Source organism: Homarus americanus, unplaced genomic scaffold (assembly GCF_018991925.1).
Source record: "Homarus americanus isolate GMGI-L3 unplaced genomic scaffold, GMGI_Hamer_2.0 scaffold16430, whole genome shotgun sequence".
NCBI classification, from domain to species: Eukaryota; Metazoa; Arthropoda; class Malacostraca; order Decapoda; family Nephropidae; genus Homarus; species Homarus americanus.
In genome coordinates this window covers 8,182,421-8,207,438 of record NW_024729259.1, presented here as the reverse complement: position 1 = coordinate 8,207,438, position 25,018 = coordinate 8,182,421, and the positions used below count along the sequence as shown (strand labels likewise).

General features: G+C 35.6%; 1 protein-coding gene across 3 annotated transcripts in view; it reads right to left on the bottom strand.

Annotated features, from left to right (window-relative positions):
* Nucleotides 1–25,018, bottom strand: part of LOC121866513 (mediator of RNA polymerase II transcription subunit 13-like) — a 120,255-nt gene that overhangs the window by 8,520 nt on the left and 86,717 nt on the right. The window contains exons 7-18 of one of the 3 annotated variants that reach the window (XM_042366271.1): nt 24,354–24,783; nt 21,427–21,654; nt 15,462–15,673; nt 14,615–14,766; nt 13,477–13,679; nt 13,063–13,189; nt 12,594–12,884; nt 10,145–11,944; nt 5,773–5,937; nt 4,577–4,795; nt 3,640–3,855; nt 2,872–3,072 (exon numbers count right to left, since the gene is read on the bottom strand). In XM_042366271.1, the coding sequence (XP_042222205.1) occupies nt 2,872–3,072; nt 3,640–3,855; nt 4,577–4,795; nt 5,773–5,937; nt 10,145–11,944; nt 12,594–12,884; nt 13,063–13,189; nt 13,477–13,679; nt 14,615–14,766; nt 15,462–15,673; nt 21,427–21,654; nt 24,354–24,783 (4,244 nt within the window). Of the gene's footprint in view, nt 1–2,871; nt 3,073–3,639; nt 3,859–4,576; nt 4,796–5,772; nt 5,938–10,144; nt 11,945–12,593; nt 12,885–13,062; nt 13,190–13,476; nt 13,680–14,614; nt 14,767–15,461; nt 15,674–21,426; nt 21,655–24,353; nt 24,784–25,018 lie in introns of all 3 variants that reach the window. The other 2 variants (XM_042366270.1, XM_042366272.1) reach the window with 2 other exon arrangements.

Sequence of the window (25,018 nt, the reverse complement as noted above, 5' to 3'; positions counted from 1 at the left end):
AAAAAAAGCAGGTGGAGGAATACCACATTTCCTATTCAGATTTTCAATACCACTTTTTCTCTTATTTTTTTTATAAAGATAAGGTGAAGAAAGACGCCAATGCTGGTGCCTGCACTGCCGCCATCTTTATTAACATGAACATCAGCACTGTTCACTTGGGCAAACCCATGCACTATGTAAAGATCGGGTCAGCTGCAGGGTGTAGTGAAAGGTCAATCAGGTGACCTCTGGAAATGTTGATAAGGGCAGTGGCTTCGGCCACCTTGTTTGATGGCTGAAACCACTGCCCGTATCAGCATTTCCAATCTGTTTCCTTAAAATGGAGCAAATACTTACTGAATCACATTGTAAATATATTCTAGAGTAATAATTATACAGCAAGTCGGTGATGTAAGTCGTAGATGCGTTCCAAAAAAAGTGCGATGTTATTCCAAGGGCACATTTTCAGTAGGCCGAATACTAACCTTTTTAGTGAACTTCATACAGTGGAGCCCTCTTATTAGCACAAACCAGAGCAAATTACTAATTTAAAGAGTTATATGACATAATAAAGTACTATGCAGGTTTAAAATAAATGAAGTTTTATAACAAGTATTGCAAGACTGTGCAGTATAAACCCCAGGTTCTTCAACATATCCTCTACAAATAACCTTCACTCCTTTGTGCTGTAATAGTGCTTAGTCCACACCTGTCACTGCCATTTAGGGTTATCTAATATACCATAGGAATAGCCGTGTGTCTGTCTGTCTGTTCTGGCCAGCCGAAACGGCACAATCGTTTTTCATCAAACTTGTGGAAAAATCACAAAAAATTCGTAGAGTGGAACAAACCTGGTCCCATGTCGATGGTTTCTTTAGGAAGGCATTAATTAACCATTTTATTTGCGCTGGAAAACTATGCAAGTCTACGGACACGGCTCACCCTCATTCGCTGTACGCTGTCAGCCGGACGGCGGTTGCGCGCTAGCCAAGCACGAGCATTCAAATTTTCACCGGGCACGAAGGGCCCGCGATCACTTGTGTTTTATGCTACAGGTTGTACCTCTCTAGTCCGGCATTCTGTGGTTCGGAAACTCCCGTGGTCCGGAACTATTTTAGTTTGTCCAATAGGTAGATAGGCAGCCTCTCTCTCTCTCTCTCTCTCTCTCTCTGTCTCTCTCTCTCTCTCTCTTTTCTTTTTTTTTTCTTTTTTTTTTATAACTTATCTGAATTATTATTATTATTACAGGAGTATATTAAATTTTCGCCCCTCAGGCCCCAATGTTGGTCAGTGACCTATGCCCGGGTGGGCTAATCCCCGTAAAAAAAAAACAAAGCCGCGGGAAATTAAGGTTTGTTTACATCCGGCAGTTCGGCTGCTCTCTCTCTCTCTCTCTGCTTGTCTATACAGAGTACAACATTTAACCCTTCAATATATACGAGCAGTAAATAAGTGTTGCTTTCATAGTCTTATGTAGAGTAATGACGATATGTTTTCACATGTGCACACTTACATACGTGCAGTCTCACTTTTTTTTCTTCACCATTAATGGTTAGCTACTTATATTGTTCCATTTATTAACATTAAATAACATTACTTCAAACAACCATATTAAATTTTTTACATTAATTTTACTACAGCTACAATCAGGGTCTTATTTTCTTCAGTTTTATATGTAGAACCAATCAGTCACGGGTTTTGTAAGCATTAACGAAAACAATGCCAGCAGCCATCTCGTCTCCTCGTGTGTTTTAATATTCCATGTATTATTAATGAATTGTATTGTTCATTTTGCACACACAAACATTAATTCAATAAAAAAAAATTCAGAAACATTAATTAAAATATATATGAATGTTAATTAAGTGTTGCTTTCATTTTCTTATGTAGAGTAATGACGATATGTTTTCACGTGTGCACACTTACATACGCGATCTCTCTTTTTTTCTTTACCATATCATTAGTTACTTCTATTGTTCCATTTATTAACATTAAATAACATAACTTAAAACAACCATATTAATTTTACTACAGCTACAACCAGGGTCTTATTTTCTTCAGTTTTATATGTAGAACCAGTCAGTCACTGGTTTTGTAAACAACGAAAACAAAGCCGTCTCGTCTCCTCGTGTGTTTTAATATTCTACGTATTATTAATGAATTGCATTGCTCATTTTGCACACAAACATTAATTCAATCAAAAAGACATTCAGTAATAAACAATAATGAATCCTTTGTACATTAGAGAAATGACGCTGTTTACACGATTGTGCACATCTGAACGTTGGTGAGCCGTTCAAACCCGTCGAAATTCGAGTTTCCGCCTTCAAAATTTTTAATTGTTTTTTTTTTTGGTGTGCTCCAATAAAAAACGTTGAATTAAAAACTCACAAAATTTGAGAAGCTACTGTATGACATTTAACCCTTCAATATGTCTTCAAAGAGACCACGAAGCAGAAAAAGTGGTGCTAGTGCTTCCAAGCGTAAGCACAAGTCACTATCTATCCAGGAAACGGGTGAATTTCCATGGTCCGGAAATTTCCATGGTCCGGCACCGGTCAGGTCCCGAGGTTGCCAGACTAGAGAGGTATAACCTGTATAAGCTTTTATATCACATGGAAATGGGAAAACACCTGTACATATGTGATGGGTTATGAGGGGAACTGGTTAATATTGACAAAAGATACTGTCTATTAACTTTATATCTCTCCCAGTCTTGTGTGAAGTTGGCCAAGTATTAGAGAATCCTCAAAAAAAGGCAGGAAATGATATAAAGGGAGGTGCTTGATGAGTAGAAAATAAAAGGAAAGGGCCAAGACTAAATGTACACAAGTCTACAAATACACACTTGCTTACTGTCGAGATATAGATTAAAACGTATGTAGAACTTACACTTGCTTCCTTGGGCTTAAGAAATCCATCATAAACAGATGCAGGCCCAAAGCCCGTGAGTGATTTAACTACTGCATTATGGCTGAGAGTTCTTCTGCATTGCATGAACACTGAAAATGCCAATGACTTAAGTTGGTCTATGTGACGAGATCGGTCATGTGAATCACTGGCTAACTCGAGGATGCTTTCCAACGAAACGATCTGAAAGGAGATAAAAATTATTAACCAAAGACTATGATTGTATTCAAAGTATGGCTGTCAACACTTAACCATACAATGTATTATATACATTTTAGGATACATTTATGGTCCTTTCCATCAACCCACAAGCAACTAAACCCTTATAACTCTCAGCCAATATGTTTTATCACAAACTGAAAAAAAAAGGGATTTCAAATGTGAACGTAACTTTTCAAAGTGTGAATTTTTTTAAGTGCTTAATATCTTGCTATAAAACTTTATAAATGTGTGTGAAAAACAGCTGCCCTAAATTACAAAATAACTAAAGGTTAACCTTTCAAAATTAATTAAAAGTAAAGGTTAACCAAAAACTCAACTAAGGTCAAAATGTGTGCAATTGTACGTCACAGCATAGTTCTTGTGTTGCTAGTCATCATTATGCAGGTGTGCACTTTTTAAGTTTTAAGTCTATATCACCACGAGTGTTAAATTTAAGTAAATTTAGCACATATGGACAGAGACACACAACACTAATTAATGCCTCTTCATAGTTAGGCACAAAGAATCATATACTGTACTATGATATACCTGGAGATAAACATTATTCTGCATATTCTCTGGAAGTCCTTCCAACATATGTTCATAACAGCGGAGCAATCCTAGAGTGACCAGACGGTGCATATCTGGGTGGTCTTGTCCTACATTGAAGGGGTCCACTAGGTAAACCAGGATAGCAGGTGGAGGGGAATCATCCTCATCAACTTCGTTCAGACTAGCACCAGCTCCAAGAGTGATGGTTCCCTGCTGCTGCAAAGATAAATAATAAGTTCAATAGAGATAAGGTCAAAGTTTTGAGATCATTAGTCATTAATGAAGAAAGTTTAATATACAGTAATCATATTTTCCCCACACCACCTTTTAACTAAGTATAACTAATAAACAGTGATAAGAGGGACTTGAAGAAATTAACTGATATTGAAAAAGTCTGTCTACCCCTGCTCTGCGATAAGTCCTGCACACGTAAGAAATGTTTATCCCCTTTCAGTTGGTTTAAGTGCAACCACAGTGGCATGTCGGCAAAGATGAGACAGCCAGGAACGAGACAACAGGGGATGTGGAAGCAAGGGATAAAGCAGTGGAGGATGGAACAAAACATGACACTCAAGACACTGCCCACTAGCCTAGCACACTACCAGGTAATGTGTCGCTACATACATACATTATTATCATCATCCCAGTTTTCATATGTACCTTATTTATTTTGTGGAATATTGTACATGAATTGTGTATACAAATATTGCATTTTCTTTTTCAAGCTCTGTAGCATTTACCATAGTTTAATACAGTTAGTGGGCATTTTTGGTTCTTCAGCCCCAATTCCTATTTCCCACTGAAATTAGTTAAATGTGTTAGCTACACATTTTGTGTTAACAAGAACTTTTGAAGTACTTACTACACATGAGTGAATTACTCTATTCTAGAATTAAAATTTCAGTAATAACTTTAAGGATGTATTTATCCATACCGAGTTGGAGACTGTTGAAGATGAAGAATAGGTTCCTTCAGGATCAGAATTTGATGTTGGTGTAGTTGAGGCAGTGGTACTATTCATATTTTCTGATGACGGTGGAGGCATTGGTGAAGGAGCTTGCCTTTCACTGGATTTACTGGACCCAGGCACCTCAAAGAGACTCTTATCCATGTTCAGTGTTGCTAGGTGTGGTGCTAACCAGTGCCGACACACCTGCAAAATAAAGAGAACAATTTGAAATTATTGATGAATATTGACTTGAAGATGAGTGAGCTTACTAATGATGGGAAAAGTGAGAAAAAGGTTGAACAAATTAATGGAAGAATGGGACAGAGTGAAAGTGGAAGAGGTGTCCTGTGGTCAAACACCTCCACGTAAACTCTAGTTCTACTTCTTTCTCTTTCTCTGTACTAATCTTATGTCATCACCAGGTAAATTAGAAGAAATTGAACTTTGGCCACAGAACAATAAATTTGGACAGGTTGAATATGGTGATGGCAAAGGAAACAATGAGCTGGAGGAGAACATTTATCCTTGAGCATTTAGGCTGTTCCACTGAAGAAGACCAGTGTTAAGTCAAAACTCGTAAGGAATAAATTCTCTACTCCACCTCACTGTTTCCCTTGCCAACCTGAAGACTATATGGCACACCTATAACTTTCATTCTCAATTCCACAACACTATCAATGGGGTTCTATCTTATTTTATTTTAATCTCTCTCTGTGGTATCTAAAGAGATGGAATGGATCTGGCTAGAAAAGGAATGATTAGATGGGACAGCCTCCTGGAAGCTTCTCTGTTGTGGCCATCCCCTTAACAGAAGTTTTCAAGTTTGTATGAGGAATTGAACATTTACAGAAAGAGGAGGTGCTGTACTGTACAATGTTTCTGTAAATTCAATTAATTCAAATATCATTATCAACAGGGACTAACCTCCTTAAAAATAGTAGCATACTAAATATTCTACACCAAAAACTCTTCAATTTCATCTTAGTATGAAGGACCTACCCACACTGATATTTCACAAATATCTAAAACATTGTCAAGACTTGCTCCATACAAACAACTGAAAACTATCAGGCAAGTTTATCTTAAAACCTTATGATAACAGACAGGATAAAAAAAAAAAAAAAAAAAAAAAAAAAAAAAAAAAAAAAAAAAAAAAAAAAAAAAAAGATGAAAAATCTTACCTGGGCATAAACTTTGAGTTTGGTGGACATGTGAGAATCACCCAATAATGAGAACCATTCTTCTAAAGGTTCATTTGCTACTTTAGACGCTGCAGTTTTACTTATTCGCATGATTCCATTTCTTAACACTCGCTGGATGGGTGAGTGCCGACCCAATCTGCACAACTGTACAGGAAATAGTAAACATGAATACACTGTCATATAAACACAAAACATGCAGATAAATGGCAAAATTATACACATTGTTTTGATGACTTCAACAAATACAGTGTTGAAGATGTGTGGACCTGTATCTCCCTAAAAACTAGAAGATGCATTGAGGGACAACTGAGATACAGTCCTCAACTCTAATACAGGTGAGTATATGTCAGGAGGTGTGTTTTAATGTCCAAAGATACAAACTTGGAGACAGAAAAGTAATGCATCCCTCACTGATGCCAAAAGGATAAACTTATGAGATTCGTGTTTTTGAAACATATATGCCCTCACCAGTGCAAGAATCAGCCAAACAACTAAAAAGCATAAGCAGATACAGTAATTCCAATAGACAGAAACTAAAATAGATAAACTACCTGACAGTAATAGCTGGTACAAAATGTAACTGTTAGTAAGATATATGACAAGGAAATGGTATTTATTAATGAAACTTGGAATGTACAGTACCCAGCAAGTACACTTATTAGGGTTGTGACAAACTTTGTGTGATGAAGATATGTGTAACGAAACTTAAGTCACTGCACAGAAACCAGTGTGATGGAATGACATACGTTAAAGGCAAAACACATTTCGTTTTAAACAACAATGAAACAAAACTACAGATGTGAAGCTGAGACACTGCGTACAAAGCTTCAAACTGGTCTCAAAGGGGTATTAATCATCCCAAAACACCACACGAGACAAGGCTTTTGTGTTTGAATAATGCATAAGGTGGTAGCATAGTTGTTGAAATACTGTACCACAAAAATAATACAACATTACACCCAAGTCTAAGCCAAACAAGTTACACATCTATAAACATTACCAGGATACTAAAAAAAAAAAAAAAATTAAATCAAAACACTCTCCTCCACACCTCCCACTTAAAACACAACACACGTATTAAACTGAAAGTGATGAAATTATATATATATATATATATATATATATATATATATATATATATATATATATATATATATATATATATATATATATATATATATATATATATATATATATATATATATATCTACTAATCTTTATATAGCACCACAACGGTCGATTGGGTCACCTTACCCTCTGACCTGACTACTGACCATTGTGGTGCTATATAAAGATTAGTAGGGTCATTACCTAATACCTGACCATTGTGGACCTGGTCTCACCCTCCTCTGTATATATACACCTTGTTTTGTATTTCTCTTTAGTCTGTAATCACCCCTGAAGATGTGGATTACACGAAAGGGCTTGGGAACTTCGTGTTTTCTTCTTTCCTTGTGGTTATCAGCATATATATATATATATATATATATATATATATATATATATATATATATATATATATATATATATATATATATATATATATATATATATATATATATATATATATATATATATATATATATATATATATATATATATATATATATATATATATATATATATATATATATATATATATATATATATATATATATATATATATATATATATATATATATATATATATATATATATATATATATATATATATATATATATATATATATATATATATATATATATATATATATCTCCTTTCTGCTTGAAAGCAATACAAATTCTTATGGCTTCTTTCTCATTAACTTAAACATACTGTTCCTTCCCAGTGTTCAAGACAACCACATTGGAATAAATGAAAACACTCATGTGGAATAACAGAGTTTGTGTTTCTTAAGTTTATAGCATCTGTTCCCCCCTCCATTACAACTCATTGAATAAGAGATGCAAGTTAAAATGTTACATATCTATAAAGCAATTTTAGTTCCTACTGGTCACACAACTTCATGTTTTAACCTTTTTTATGGTTGCAATGTAGTAAGATATGAAGCAAGTATAAAGATATGATCACATTTTTTATTTTTGTCCATGCTGGCTACTGTATCTATATTACATGTCACAGGTAGTGTGGATGAAAAGAATACATGAATCATCCTAGTCTGTATTAAAGCTTACATGTTTGTATATTGTTTTTAGATTTTTTCTTGATTAAATATTAAGTGGTTCATAACTTATTTCACATTTAATAGTCCCAAAATAAATATTCCTAAAGTCTCTCCCCCCTCTCAGTCACTGACAGTTACACAATTGTTGATCAATGATAATTAAATTGCTACGTATAAAACATCACTCATTCTAAATATAAAAATACAGTAAACTTATGCTGCCAATAGAATGTCAGCCTCTAATTTTGACCTATTATAGAGGGAGATCAAATCATCTTTAAAAAATCAGAAGAATCATATACAGTGTATACAGTACAATCATAACATTGCCTGAATTTAGGAAAGAAAAACTTGCAAGGAAGTTTGAAGAGTGAAAGATTTAGAGGATAAGAAAAAAGTAGATTCTGCATAATGAATAATAGGTCAAGACTCTGAAAGGAAGGTTGGACTGTTCACCTTGCAGAGATGAGTGGAGTGGTTAGGCTGACAAATGAAGCACGGCAGTGGGCTAGCAAGTTAACATTTCTAATATGAGTGAGTTGTCATGCTCACACAATAAAGAAATGTTATAACATGTCAGTAAGTTATTGGATATCATGCTTGGTTGAGTGACAGTAATGAATCGTGTGAAAAATAGCATTCCAGTCTGAGAGCATAAAAATGATCATGGAAGCACTACTACTACTAAATATCCAGTCTTGAGGAAATCCTAACAAATCCCACTAAATTATGATACATAATACACTGAACAAGGTAATCTTAAATAGATTTGATAAGCTCTAATTGAACATAACTGTATTAGCATGGAATATGGCTCTTTAACCCTTAATTATTGGACACCACATTGTGAAATTTGTACACTAGAGACAAGTAAATGCACTGGCACATTTCCATAATCTTCTACTCTAGCCGTAAGTGGGATAGTGTAATATTTTTGTTTTATCAATTATTTATTCGCTATTGTTTGCAACATTTATGCCCTTATGAGAGTTTTAGAGGGAGATACACTACCATTGAGAGTGCAAGACACAGAAAATTTGAATGAGCTTCAGAATGTATACAATTAACATTTTTGTTTTTCGGCTGGTGGTGGTGTTCCTAGTGATCAAGCAGATGGCAGAACTTGTAAAAGGTATATTTGGTCTGCTTTGGCAAGTAAATACCATACATAAAACCACTTGGTACTTCATTTTTTAATGTAGTTCTTTGTAACAAAAAAAAACTGATACCCAATAGGATAAAAAGGCATTAAAAGTCAGTCAAATTGGTCCTTTTTAAGAATGGACACTTGGTACCATAACTAATTGCTAGTAATCCTGTCTCCCATATTGTGGCCTGGGTTCAATCCCTGCTGATGGAGGTTATGTGTATGCAACAAATGTTGTTTATTAACCCCCCCCCCCTATTCGTACTGTATAATAATTTTGTAAGTCATCTCTCCCCTCCTCCCCATTTAAGGTTGTAAGATATCACAATGTGTTGTTCAAATAATGTATTAAAAAAAGTAATATCACTTTCAAAAATATATACAATTTGTGGTTAGGTGACCTTTTTCATTCTCAAACATATGGTGGCCAAATATAGTTTGTGTATGCAAGGTTATAATATATTCCAAAATGTTGTACAATGATGGGGATAAGCCACCTCACTTGACAGCCCAAATTTCACTTCATCTAAAGATATTGCACCCTTATCTCTTGCAATATTTTCTTCAATACCATGAACAGTGGCAAGAATTATAAAGAGCGAGAGAGATTCTCCATTTACCCATCATCAGTCAATAATTCCCAAAGTTCTTTAATATCTACAGTGTTTCTAAGGTTCTGGACAAAAGAAATTATTACATATGTGACCTGCTAACACTTAGTTTTCTGGAGAAGAAAGAGTGGGAAAAGCTTGTGTGTGATCTGCTATCTCTTAGCTTTAGTCACATTCAAGGCAATCATTATTAGGAAAGGGCAGAAAAGGGAAGGAAAATTAGACATCACTGATTAAAGGTGATGTTTGATTTCAACAATAATTGAAGCTTACCAGTTTTCTTCTTACAGTACCAGAAATTAATTACAAAGATAAAATTTGTACATCAACTTAATACATGAACAATATCAACTAACCTCATTATGAAACTGTTGACTTTATGAATAAAATTACACAACACTCAATACTTCAAAAAACATATCACTAACCTCATATATTGAAGACAGTTCTTTGAAGAAGGTGCGTACATGATTGAGAATAAACTCGTTGTCTGGGGCAACCACAACATAGGCAACATTCCGCTGTTGAGAATATGGTTCTAGGAGTAACTTTTCCCAGTGTCGGAGTGATTGTGGTGCTACTGACAACCAGTCTCTATCATGACCAGTCAACAGCATGGGAATAGGCAATGGTTCAGCCATATCCTCGGTGCCTCTCACAGCCATACGATGAAACTGTCGCCAAGTGAGAGGACCATCAACACTGAACACTGGTTCCCAATTGACTCTTCTTCCTTTCTTTTGTATAGCTTCTTGTAAATGAGGCTGGAGGGCCTTCATGCACCGCACAATATCCTTAGAACATCTGGGACCATCAAACTGGTAATAGCACCATTTGTGCATGCACTGAAGTCTGATTGCTGGGGGGCCACTTTCACTATCACCAAGGTTTGCTCCCCTAGACTGTTCAACTGCCATACATGCAATTTCATTTCCATCCTTATAATCTACTAAGTTTAGCAAGATGTCTCGTCTAGTATTTTGGTACACTGTTGTTGATCTATATATAACACTAGATGGAGTACTTAACGTTACTAAGCACTGGCTTTGCAAGAGACGAAACATAGATTGAGGTATCTGATCTAGAATACTGGTTTCACGGTCAGGATTGTCTGCACCTTTACTGTCCATAAGCAAGAGCAAGGACTGTTTCTTGCGTTCAGTTGCTAGAGCCTCATGGAGGCCAGTAAGGTCCACTTCATCCTCATAAAACAACCCAGCCTGAAAGGCTAACCTTCTATTAACTATTGCAGAGAAACCACAATTACACTTAATACTTTCTTCCTCCACACTCAGATGTGTGGGTGGCAAATAGAGTGTTCCATCATTGCCACGAATATTGCCTACATTTTTCTGGATGTTATTACACACACACATTGTGCAAGAGTCAAAGTTGTGATCTCTAAACAGGTTGACACTAGAATCTTGCAGTGCAATATTAACAATGAGGGAATTAGCTTCAGGTACTTGGTTAAGCCCCAGTGTAGGAGGCTCTACCGACGGCAGTGTCTTGTTGAGGTAAGATGACTGATTGGACGCCGGTGATGGTAGTTCATAATTAATTGGCGGCCCCGCTGATGCAGGACCACCAACACTGTTAGGTCCGCGTTGAGACCCAGGACCACTGTCTGACACAGGGCCCCCAATACTGGATGGCATGGGTGATATGGGAGATATTCCCACCTTTTGACCATGGCCACCAGTAGGTGGGCCCCCATGGAGGGGCCCCATGTGGACCATAGGAGGAGCTGATCCATGAGGCTTGTCTGAGACTGGAAATTGCCAAGAAGGCTTGTACACCCAATCTTCTGGAATAGTGATAATTGTTTTATGTTCCTGACTTGGAAGGTTTGTTAGTGGAGCATATTTTGTTGACCCAACAAACATTGACACAGAAGGAGGTCGGTAGACAGCAAGGGTCTGCGTTGGTTCCTCTTTAATAGAGATACCAGAAAGTTCGTGTGTGTGCAGGAGCCTAGGTTCCTCAATACGCTCTTGCTTGGTTGTGATGACCTGCGATGCTGCATCATCCAAGGCAGTATCATGGTCAGGGTTGTGCTCATGGGACGGGGGTGTTGGAAACATCTTGGTCAGCTCCACAAGACTTGCATTCACACTGGCTTTGTTATTGCCGCCTCCACTACTTTTATTGTTGATGACGGCAGCAGTGTCGTCAGGTCCTCCAGAGGGTTTATTAGACCCAGGTGGAGTATGGTCTGGGTATGTGGGCTGAAATACAGATGTTATGTGAAAACTGCAACAATGAAATTTCACTCTATTACTAACTTTATGCAGAGACCTATAAGAAAGAAATCAGGATGTAAAGAACAGACACAATGATACCATAGGCAGCAAAAGGCTTCTACTGGAGAGTATAGTCTGTATCTCTAAGAAATAACTGAGTAGGCAATTGGTTTGAGGTTAAATGATCGAATATGATTATGTTATACTGGCAAGGTAGCAATAGTTACACCCATTTAAAAATGATGAAAAACATAATGAATGCAATGAATGTATTAATGTAATATTTAAACACTAACGGAAAAACGTGAAAATTACAAACATAGACAAAAAACGGGAATATGTGAGGTACAAACAAGAGAATGGAATGAGTTTGACAAATGGATATTGTAGATGATTAAGAAAATTTTCCATATGGATGCACATATTTAGATGGTAGTATTCTAAGGATAATGAAAAGGAAGCAAAAAAAAAAGTGTTTAAAGCTATAGACATTACCTGACTTCAGAGAAAAAAGAAACATACAAAATGAGATGTTTCATTAATATTGTGCAATTGAAACAATCTCAAGAGATAAAAAGTGGAACTGCTACTGATTTCATTATATATTAGCAATAATTTAAATGATTATGCTTACATCATCTGCAGCAGAATCTGAATCAAAGATTTCATCCAGATCTGATAAAGATGGCTGAAGTCCTTCAATTGTGTACAAATTTCCAGTTTTCTTTGGTTGAGAAGGAGAATGAGGGTCATGTGATGACCGAACACTGCCAGGAGTTTTAGCTTCCTCTTTATCGAGCCCATCTTTTCGTTTATATGCCTCCTGAGTGGTGCCAGATCCAAGGTCATCATCAAAGTCATATGGGTCAGCTTGTCTCTTGATACCACATGGACGATTAGCAGGTAACCCATTCATTTCTGGAATCTGGTAACACATATTTGATTAGAAAACAAATTTGATATATTAATTACTCTTATGTCACTGAAGATACATCCATTAGCTGTTCCATTACACAAGTCTAAACTACATACTGTACTTTAACCCTATAAGTGCTATCATCGTCTTCGGATGATTTACGACAATGTAATTATAAGTAACTTACCTCTTGCCCAATCTCTGGTCTAAAAGGTTCCATGTGTTCCTGGATGTGAGCTGGTCTGTATGGTGGCCAGAGAGGTTCTTCAACTTTAGGTTCTGTTGGTTTAAACTTCTTAACAGGATGATGAAGCCTGAAAGGAAATTGGAATACACATTACTCTATGTAGATAGTTTCCCTCATTATGATGAGCATTCATTTAATAATTTTAAATTTTGCTAATTTGAATAAGTACTGTAAAAAAGTTCAATTACATTTTTGCTTTGGTTTCAATCTTGTTATCCCTGATAGACTTGCCATTCTGCAACTGTGATACTAAATTATTGAGTAACAAGCAGACACCAAAATGTTAACAAGCAGAGGGGTGCAACTTTTCAACACCAAAAAGTTAAGTAACAACAAATATACAGTAACACTAACCAAGCATTTAATTTGGTGTAGTCATACAGGACGGTGCTGGGTTTTTCCAATTCCAAAAGGGAATGGTAGTCAGTGCCAGGAAGAGATGGTCGTTTCAACCCTCTTATAGACCCATTGCTGCTTCCAACTCCACCCAAACTGCTGCTGGTCTCGTTTGATTCAATGCCATTCCCTCTGTCACCTCCAGCATACGGAGACATACCCTGTAAAAGTTAATGTTCGTGAAAAATCTCGTCATTAATATTCAACAATAATTCTTTGTATTTGCTGAATAAAATGAAAAAAAATTCTATAATTCAAAATTAAGTATAAATTGGAAAGAACATTCAAGATAAGTAACCAGAAGGAATAGTGATCATTAAACAAACATCTATAACTGCCTCTCAGCTGCCACAAGTGGTGGCCTATGATCATAAAAAATGAGAACTTAATGAAGAGGAGGATATGATCAGGAGAGAAATAAACAAAAGAAGAAAAGTACAGGAACAATACAGAAAACAACAGAAAATTACTAAAAAGCAAATCTGTAACACTCTGAACACACTCTCTCATATTCTGAACTTGTGCACAAAATGAATCATTAATCTCCATACTGTTCACAACACTTCCAAGCAATTCACTGAGCACACCATATGGAATCATCAAACTACTTTGAAATACTCTTAACATTCAATGCCATAATATCCTGCCCATGGGGGATAGTTATAGACCTTTTGTGAACTCTACTTTGTAATTCTTTTGCACTACTGCTCACAGGATGAGTATGGTATGCACAATAAACTAGCTGCTGTAAGTGGCAATATCAAAAAAATAAATAAATAAAAAAAAATTGTAAACTAATTCATAATAATACTGTACTGTCACATGACACTCTTATCCACTTTGTTGCTTAAGGACTTTTTTAATGCCACACATTTCTTCTGAGTTTCTTTATTAACATTCCCTTACATCATCATTTTATATTTCATATTTCTGTCCATTCCTACATATTCACAATATTCATTTCATAGATTTTTATTTTTTAAGGTATGAAAAAGTTATGTTAACTACTATAAATCTTTACCAACTGTTACTTCTGGAAGCTTTTCTTTGGAGAATGGCCAAATGTTGCCTTTCTTGATTTCCAAGGTTTACTCACCTGGTTGTTAGGCGAAGATTCAGATTTTGGACCCATGAGGTCTGAGATGTTGGGTTTCACATCTAGTGAATCAAGGGGTGCAGGAGTAGAAGGGTCACCAACTGATGTATTAGATGGTGGTGGGTGAGGACTTAATGTTGGCATGGTGGGGTCTGTGGAGAAGAGATATTTAACTTTTTAGATTAAACTACGTATACAAAATAAACTAGGCAATATCTACTATTCACGTAAAATACTTAACAAACGTTTACACACATGATTTAAAAAAACAAAAACGTGGAAGAATTATCACGGGGAAAGGGAAAGGGTCTCTTCTATCTATGGTTCATATTTTTGGCCAAATTTGGGTATAGCACCACAAAGTTTTCAATCACAGATTTTTATACATCACATCCTTACTTATTATATTACTACATACTTCACATCCACCACAGCCTATAATATTTGTTAAAAACTTGAGAACAGATGAAAAACTGACACCACATACAACCTGTGCCATAGGTGGTACTCTACTGGAATATGTTGCAAGTTCTTGTTCCAAGCTCATCTTGTCACCCTTTTTGGGAATGCTCAGAGAATCTACCCTTATGCAACATTAACCTGTCTTACATTATCACAGTGGTTTCAATGAAAGTTAACAAAAGTTGTCAAGTCCTTTCCATAGTCATTGTGATAACTGGTGGCACATTAAATAGACCCCAGTCCTAATAGGCCTTAACCCTACAGGGTTCCAACCTAGCCTAACCATTAGTACTGTATTGTGGTAAAGTCCTAAATGGGCCACAATCCTAGAGGTTTTGGTTAGTTAATATGAGGTCCCACTTGACCTACAACAATGAAAACCTACCATGATGAGGCACAGATGAAGGTTGTGAATGAGGTGTAGGAAGAGGTGATGGTGTTATAGATGCAGGGGAGTCTACTGAAGGGGGGTGCCCATCAGCAACTCCTGTTAATCGTAAGCTAGGTACACTCCCTGGAGTGGTTACGCCTCCACTTTTGTAGCCTCCAAACCCCCCACTTCCATTACCGCCACCAGGTGTTCCAGCCCCACTCAACCTGTTGAAAAAATTACATTATAAATCTTTGAAAATTTCTTCCAGGATTTGTTATACTATAAAATTTGTTCTATGATTTGACTAAATTTAAAAAGTTTGATGATTAAATATGAGACTTCATAGCAATAAGCAAATTGTTGAAACTTTGCTTTATGTAACAAAAAAATTTATTCAACTAAAACTATCAGTAAAGCAATTTTCCAATTAAACATAATGTGGATATAAGAGCAGTTTGCTAAAATGACACTCAAATACTAGGTGACTGATTAAAAAATTTCTTTTTTCATAAAACAATTACTTGATACAGCAAGGTATTGTAAAAAATAATCATAGCCAAAGGAATAATAACTAAACATGTAACATGCAACACAACTGGTGAGTTTACAAGAAATACTTTTAATTACTAAGGAGAAGAAAAGAAAATCTGACTGACAACAGAACAGTCTCTGCCCCCACCCCCCAGTGTACAGCTGTGAGTTCATGGTGAGATCTACCAACACATTTTCTATTCTTCTATTCTATCAATGTTTTTATGAGCAAAACTCAAAGCAATTTCCTAACCTTTGATTTTCTTAGTACAGTACAGTACTACTGTACGAGTATAATGTATTTTTCTTGGTTTATATCACCACGGTGGGTTTTTCCTTAACCTTTCAAATATGTATACCTGTATACCATACAATTTATGGTATATGTCTATATAATCTTTGTTACTAAGTACAAAAATCTGAGAGGGAGAACTAATTCACTGAAAAAGGAAGTGAGTCTCATAGGCCTAATGAACTATGGGAGGCAGTCTGGATACAACAAACTGAATACTAAGACTTTTCTTGCTACACATGGAGGCAGTAAGGCATGCACAACACTTGACCATCTTCACTTCCCCAAAAGTCAGGTACCCATTCACAGCTGGGTGGATGAGAGTGCCCTGGAAATGAACTAATGATTCTTAAGAAAGAAACTTAAGTATTGTATCCACTTGGTAGTACAGGGGGTACGTGTTTCCTTTGATGCCAGTCAACTAGGAACTGAATTTCAAAATGGCAGACTGACCAAGAAATGAAACCAGCCTAAATGCCAAGTGTGCTAACTGGATATACTATATGCATAAGGAGCTACAAGACTTCCTGCTTCTCAAGATCAAGTGTCACACATAGTCATCCTTTAAAGGTTGTTGGTATGATGGGTAGTGGATGTTGATTGTTTTACCAAAGTAATCTAACAGATCAACTCAGTTGGTTTATGGGTGCATGCAAGAAAAATGGCATTTTGTCAGATAATACCATATTAAGCATAATGGAGTGGGAGAAATGAGCAGAGTCTATTGATGTACAGTAATGGTGATTTAAAATGAATATTAAAATAAGTAATCTGTCATGGTAATCTAAATCTCACTCTTTCATGCCCTTTCCCTTCAATTGCCAATCACTCATTCATTCTTAAAGCTGTAACAGACATTACCTCTAAAACTTGCAATCATATGTATAACTATATTTTTCATTTACTATAGTTTTAAAACAGGAATGTGGAAAAGACAACCAGACAGCATCCCCCCCCCCCCTGCATGGGTACTGACTAAAGTGCTATGAGACTGAGATATCAGGAGTGTGTACAATATAATAATCAAAGGTAACACTTAATAATTATAAATGTTAAAAGGTCCTTCTAAATACTTTGAAAAATTTATGTACATTCCAGCTTGAAAAGTACAGGGTGTCCATAAATGATTACCCTGATTAAAATATGTAGATACCAAGTCAGCTACCAATCATGAGAGCAAATGAGGTGGGGTCTGTGTTGCTCTTGACTCTAGTCACTGTACACCAAGGAGGGAGAGAGCTATCTTGGGTACAGGAGGAATACTGATCATTGATAATAGAAAGTGGTTCACCAACACCATATGCAAACTTGTCTGAACAACGTAACCTAAATTAATAGTAAGACAGCAATCTTCACCTACAGGTATATCCATTACACTAATTCCCATTTTAAGCTGTGTCCTTTTCATGAATCGCTTACAAATCCCACCATTGGCATAGTCAATAGAATGGAGGGAGGGGGAGAAAAAGAGAGGTGTATCAATATGCACAATACACCCTATGATCAATGTGAGGTTAGTCCTTCAGTTATGATCTTGATCAGGGTACACACTTCCTCCCCACGGCACCAGGCCAGTAATGCAAAAGGCCCACAACTGACTTGTGACCACTGTGATCTTGACCTGGGAGTTATTCATAACAAAACTGTCTTCCCAATATTATCCTTCCTGTTAATTATAAATAAAACACCTTTCTAATTCTAAGGCTGTAGAGCAATAGTATACCTCTATACATTTGTTTATAATAAGTATATGAGAAATCAGTAAATGTTTCCAATCTGAACTAAACAATAAAGCATGCACCACTTTGACACAACTACATTACATCATGCTTGTCATATTTTATGTAGCCTATGATATATTCAACAACTATGGTACCTTGTAATGATACAAGAGCATAAATACATTACACAGGCAAGAAACATAGAGGACAGTAAAGAGAAACTGTTACAATATAACATAATGGCAGACATAAATAGTGACATGAATGATGAACTTGCGAGCAAACTTACAAATGTACTCAAGAGTCCGAATGCAAATAATTCAAAGGGGATCAATTCCATCTACAGTACTAAACTTCCCTGCATCAACCTTACTCTTCTCAGCTCTTTATTTGTTTGTTATTCCCTCTACTATATTATTTATTTTATAATTAACTTTAATTTGCAATAATTAATATTCAATCGGCTAGGTTAAGTTTAATGTGCAATACTGTACTGAGTATTTAAACAGTTATACATCAATTATTCAGGTTAGAATGTAAAACACTCTACTGAAATTTCTAAACTAATTATCTAATTTGCTTTGTCAGTGTCATCTGCGTCTATTCATTAGCAACAATGTTCTTCAAATTATATTGTCCTTTCTTAATTTTTTTTAAGAAATACAATACCATAAAGTTTTATAAATCTTTGGAATGTCCATGGGAGACTTTACTTGCTGAGGAAAGGAAAGCTCCAACTGCCAATTTTCTCAACAGTGCATCTCTTCCTGCCACTAGTCTTACAGCCAAAAGAACAACCTCCCTTTAAACACTAGTCTCTGCATAGACTCATCAACTGTAATATCCTCTCTTTCATATACTGTACACACAATCTTCCTTCATCTATCCAGCTCACTATCGTTTTTTAATTCTTCCTCGTCCTTTCTTGTTATGCTAGAGGAAGGGGACGGAATAAAAGCAGAAACAGATTCTCCTTTCCCTTGATGCCATCCAATCACAATATAGTGTGAAGATGTTTTGAATAAAGACGAAAGCTAAGGTGCTCCGTTGTTTCCCTTTTCCCGTGTGATTTTATCATATATATATATATATATATATATATATATATATATATATATATATATATATATATATATATATATATATATATATATATATATATATATATATATATATATATAATGTGACCTTTAATTTTTTAGTTAAGTTCCCTTACAAGGAATACCTAAAGGACAGTTACATACACCACACTGACCTACACCATATGCATATTTCTCTTTTTTGGGGGAAGGGGGGGGGAGAGGGATGAATGAATGATAGTGCAGATGAAAGTTGGAAAAGATGTAAATGGAAGATAAGATACTAAAAAGAAGTTTGAAGGTTGGTGGGGGGGGGGTATTTATAATGTGGTGACTTAGAAAGTCTAAAAATAGATTTAAAAAAAATAGGAGACAAAACTGACAATTTAGCCATTAAAAGTGGACACCTCCTTCACTGTGATACAACAAAGACTAAGGGGCCATAACTCCAGATAACGAGGACACAAAATGTGTGGATCATGTAACTCATATAATTATAGTATATCCACACCCTATGCTTGGTTCAGATTGGCACTATTTGTTTGAGTTGATGAGTTTAAAAGCAGTAGTTGCACAGGATGAATGCAGTCCTTGATTTCCCTGTGGGATCAATGAATGGGTGTGTGTGGGAAAACTTCTGTGGATCACCACTTCCAAATTACAGGAAAGCCTATCATCTTCTCAGGTCTCAAGTTATAAAAAAAAAGGATTCTAAGCTTTGTACAACCCTCATCTCTGTTTGAGCTTCCAAAATACACACCCTGAAGATTGCTACCAAGAATATTCCAATGCAAACCATTCAGCCCGCTATAAATTTTAAGTGCAATAACAAAATGCAACATCAACCTTTACAGGGTCTTAGTTTAAGTCATGGTGTCCACAAAGTCTGAAGCACATACACACACTGACAAATGGCTGACTATATGTAGTGATGGACAAACTTCACTTTGATATATTAGCATATTAACTTGTCTAAATCACTTAAAGCCTCGCAATTCCAAAGCTCTTTATAACTTGAGTAAACCCTGTATAGTAGGATCAGTCTTGTTTAATATAAAAAGTGACAAAACACAAACAACAATAGTAAATTACTGTACTGTACAAGAAATGAGTCAAACACAAGGGAAGGTTTATTTCATGAAGAGAAATTCAAAATAAGTTTTGAATAAGAAAAAGGGACTAAGAGCACACAGTGGCCTGTTAAGAAGATCGTTTTATTTGTAAATAAACTGATTTGGCAATTAGCTTCAATGAGACGCATCATTCTTTACAGGTTCCCAATTATGAAAGGCTCATATGATAATTTTTTCTTGTACCTTAAATGTTAGAACACACCACCTGAAAGGACTATTGCTACAGCACAAAAATAATACTGTATACCAAATAGCAACTCCACAAGATGTGTTGTCTAAGCATCGGCTATAGAAAAAAATAAAACAAAGAATCATAAAGAATCTAGATCCAGGTCCCCCAAGCACAACTGATTGGTATCATAATGCTTGTTTGATAAATACTTTATCTTTTAAGATGTCAACAGGTATAGTTCAAGTACCATAATTAAATTTACTAAAAATTCTCCAACAGTTACTTAGAGGGGAAGTTAAGAAGAATAAAGGGCCAGACTTGCTGGTTACATGACCCTCAATCCTAACTGGTTCTAACCTCTCAAACCAAACCATTAAAACTATACTGTACTCCTGTTCTAATGAGTAGTAACCCTAACCAGGGGCAAACTACTGGTAGAAATATCAAGGTAGAGAGTGTGTCAGGAAAGATTAAGAAAACTCAATTTACAAAATTCAATTAGAAAAGCAGAACAAACTTAAAAAAAAAGATTGGTTACCAAGTTTCAGGAAAAAAAAATTTAAATGAATAAATGAAATATTACCACAAAATATTGAAATATAAGTATCTATTTAGATGTTTTAGTGTGAATGTGTGTGTTTGTCTTAGTACAGTAGAGTAGTAAGAAAGAGACTGAAAAAGTTTATACAGTAATATATATATATATATATATATATATATATATATATATATATATATATATATATATATATATATATATATATATATATATATATATATATATATATATATATATATATATATATATAATTTGCACCTAGCTGACATGAGGGAAAAAATCAAGATATAAACAGTGTTGAAAATCATAAGCATAACTATTCAGTGGATGGAATGGATGATGGAGTGAAAGCAATACCTTTGTGCTTATTTATAAAGAATTAATACTGTAAATTAAGAGTGAAACAATAATTATTTTAAATCTCTGGCTATGGGATGGCAGTGTTATGAAGGAAACTGGTAATGTGGTGGTAGTGAGTGAGCGGTGGTACCTGGCAGCAGCCTGGATTAGTTCGGATTCCTCGATGGCTGCCACACCACACTGGTCCAGGACCGCTTCATCATGCGAGGGTAGGGGAGTTGGAGGGGGCCGCTTGTGGAAGGGGGCACTGCCAGTCATGGAGCTGCCCCCCCGGTGACGCCCGCTGCCCCCACCACTTTTCTCTCCCCGGCCCTTACTGCTGCTACACCCTTTACTATTGACCCGACCCCTCCTGCATCTGCAACGGCCAGTTCCACAAACACTCAAAACCAGGGCTTTCAACCCAACTTTTGGTGTCAGGTATAACCAGTTTTGAGAGAAGGATAAACTAGGATGCTATCAAACTTTTAGCCTTGAAGAAAATCCCCACTTTTTATGGTTCATAAGAATATCATTCAATTCACTTGATGCAAAATTTAACTATCTGACTATGTGGAGAATTTGCTAGAAAATTAATACTGGTGTTATGGATATAAAACCTAAATATGTGTGGTGGTGGTGGTGGTGTGCTCAAGGAAGTCCTCATAAGTGAAAAAAATAGTGAAAGCCACTAGCACCCATAACTCATGTTTCCCATGTCACATTCATTTAACACACACACACCTATCAACTTGTTTTGATTCATGCAGTAGCAAGTAATCCCACAACTGCTACGCTCATGAAAAAGTTATCCCTTACATTCAGACGTCAAGTGATATAAATAAGATCTGGGATGAAACATTTCTCTGGCTTATTAAAAAAATTAATTCAGTTTACACAACCAACTAGTCTCAAGAAAATTAATGTTCCAAAAATTCCTCTTTGGTGTATATATAAGCACACATTTCCCACATTCACAGCAGGAAGGTCCATGCAAGATATTCCTTAAATTACCACCCATCTCCACACACTCTTAGTGCTAGCAACTTTTAACACAACACTAAATATATTTGGTGGTAATCCTAAAGCCTTCTAACACAACCTTAATATTTATAATCTTTATAATTATTTTTCTTTCAGAATTACTAAATATTACTCTTTTGGGGAAACAAAATGTTGACATTAGAAAAAATGAATATTAAACCGACTTAAGTCACAATAAATATGAATGCAAATAGCAGCCTCAAGTTAATATGTGGCAATGTGTGGTACTAAAGGATTGAAGCATCTATGAAAGATAACATGAACCAAACTTCCCTAACCTAAAGATCTCTGACTATTTACCTTTAGATACTGTACTGTAGGTCAAAATTAAATGGTCAGGTTTGGTTAGTCAAGTAAGGCCAATTTGGTTCATGTCATTTTTAATAAATGGTTTAATGCTCTAGTGTTCATCAACATCTGTAAACAAACACTCACTGCTGCTTGCCCTTTGGAACTTAACACATATTTCTAAATTTAAATTCCTTCTTTTTCTAATGTCTACAACATTCTGTAAAATAAAAGAGCTTCACTATTACTGATTAATAGAAGATTTATATATGAGGTATTTGTTATCATGTACTGTAAGTGTAGTTGTAGCTGTGATTCAGGTGTAAAAAAAGAAAGCGGACATAATCTAGTCTACCTGAACACATGTGAGACAGCAGAAGTAAAGACTGGAAAATATTGAGCAAGGAAGAAATAAAAATATGATATGGGAAGATAAATAGAAGAGAGTATTCTTTGAATGATTCTGTTAGAACTCCTACAGTTTGTGACAGATTGCCCACTAAAGGGTGCATGTGAATGTATTAAGTACAGGAACTACCAACACAAACAATGAAGATTAATTTATGTCACATAACCAAGGTTATTTTAACTTCAATTAAATCTATCTTGAAGCATTCCCTGTCTAGGAGGCAAGACTTTGATGTTAAAGCTATGCTTCTGTGCCCTTGTCAGTTTCCAATATTGAAATATTTAAATGAATAAAAACTACTTTATTTGGGTAAACTCTTTATGATTTCTTGACTCTTATAAGGGATATAATGTCAGCCGTGTGTTTGAAGATAAATATCTGTTTCAAGAAAAGTAAATGTGTTTCAAATCTTGGAACTCTTATATTCTGGTGAGGAGATAAAGCAACCTTAATTACCCCAATCAAACTTGCACTCACACACACTCCGCTTTTATCTAATCTTTGGTAATAATGCTTCTGCATTTTACCAATATCTAAGCCAAGAGCAGTTATTTTTTTTTCACTGTTTAATAAAAAACTACGTTGGTGTGTAACTCATATTCAGTGCACAATCTTATGACACATCCTAGTAACTGTACTACAAATATTTTTTTCTCTTCTTTTCTGAATTCTCTCTTAACGTCAGCCAACACATGTTCCACATCAGCCACCTAACATTCCTACATGTACTGTGTGTATATGTGGATTCTCACTAAAATTTTTAAACCACCTTTCACTCATCCCCAAACACTAAAACACTTGAAAAGCTTTTTTGAAATTAGTTGGAAAGATATATAATTAAAACAAACAAATCTCTACTTTTGTTGTTTCATAACTAATTAAATAAAATGAAAAGCTTATGAATTTTTAGATGATATTCTTGTATAGTTCATACATTTTCTTTATACTGTACTGCAGGTGGAGAATGAATCATACTGAAGCAAAATAGTGGGGGTTCATACAAACTGGCAGCAAATACTGCATTTACTTTCATGCTTCATGCACTGAAGAGAATGAGAAAAAATGTCAGTCTAGATCAAATTTGTGACAATCTGAAAACAACATACATTTATCTTCCATCTATATCATGCAACAGTAACTATATTACAAATCATAAAGACATCCATATCAAAAGATAATTTGCATAAAATAAGGCAAAATTAAGATTTTTTCACAACAATTAAAATAAAATTTAAGTTACTAGGTGTAGATATAAATAATCTCAAGTACTCTAACTGCATTCTAAAGAAATACAAGTTGGTGTCTTAGCAAAATTACAAAAACTGAGATAATCGTACTTGGCACAGGAACAACTGATCTTTGTAGCCGGGTCGGAGAAGTCCCATTGACCAGCAATTTCAGCAGGTGTTAGTGTCCCCTCGGGAGAGAGACCTTCATGCTGCACCGGTGGTTGCTGACCTGGGCATTGTACTATATCTTGCCAGACACGTTCACACATTCCGCGTGACCACCCCAAACCTCGCCCACCAGAACTTAGATACTCTGAGGCTAGTAAGGTATGAGTTGAGGCTGTGAAGGGAGAATTATGGGTGGAGAGGTTTGACCCCTCGCTAGACTCTGAAGTGCCTTCACTTGTTAGCCCACCCTTAAGGCCCCCTGGAGCCATCTGTCCTATATTTATAATACTTCCACCACGACCAGCCATCAGATAATCATCCATGTCTGTCACTAACACATAGCACGTTGGGTAGCGCATCTTGTGGCCTCCTAAAAAGACGAGAATTTCTTGTTAGAACAAAAGAAAAAAAATTATACATTTTTCCTTGTATGTATATAAAGTAGTACTGTATATAATCATTCCCTAAAGAGGTGAAATATTTATTTTAGAATATAATAGATCTTCAGACTTTGCAAAATTATTTAAATACATAAGTTACATTCACTACTGTACATTATGCTACATTACTGCAGGGAGCAATATTTATTAGGTAAGAATGTCAAA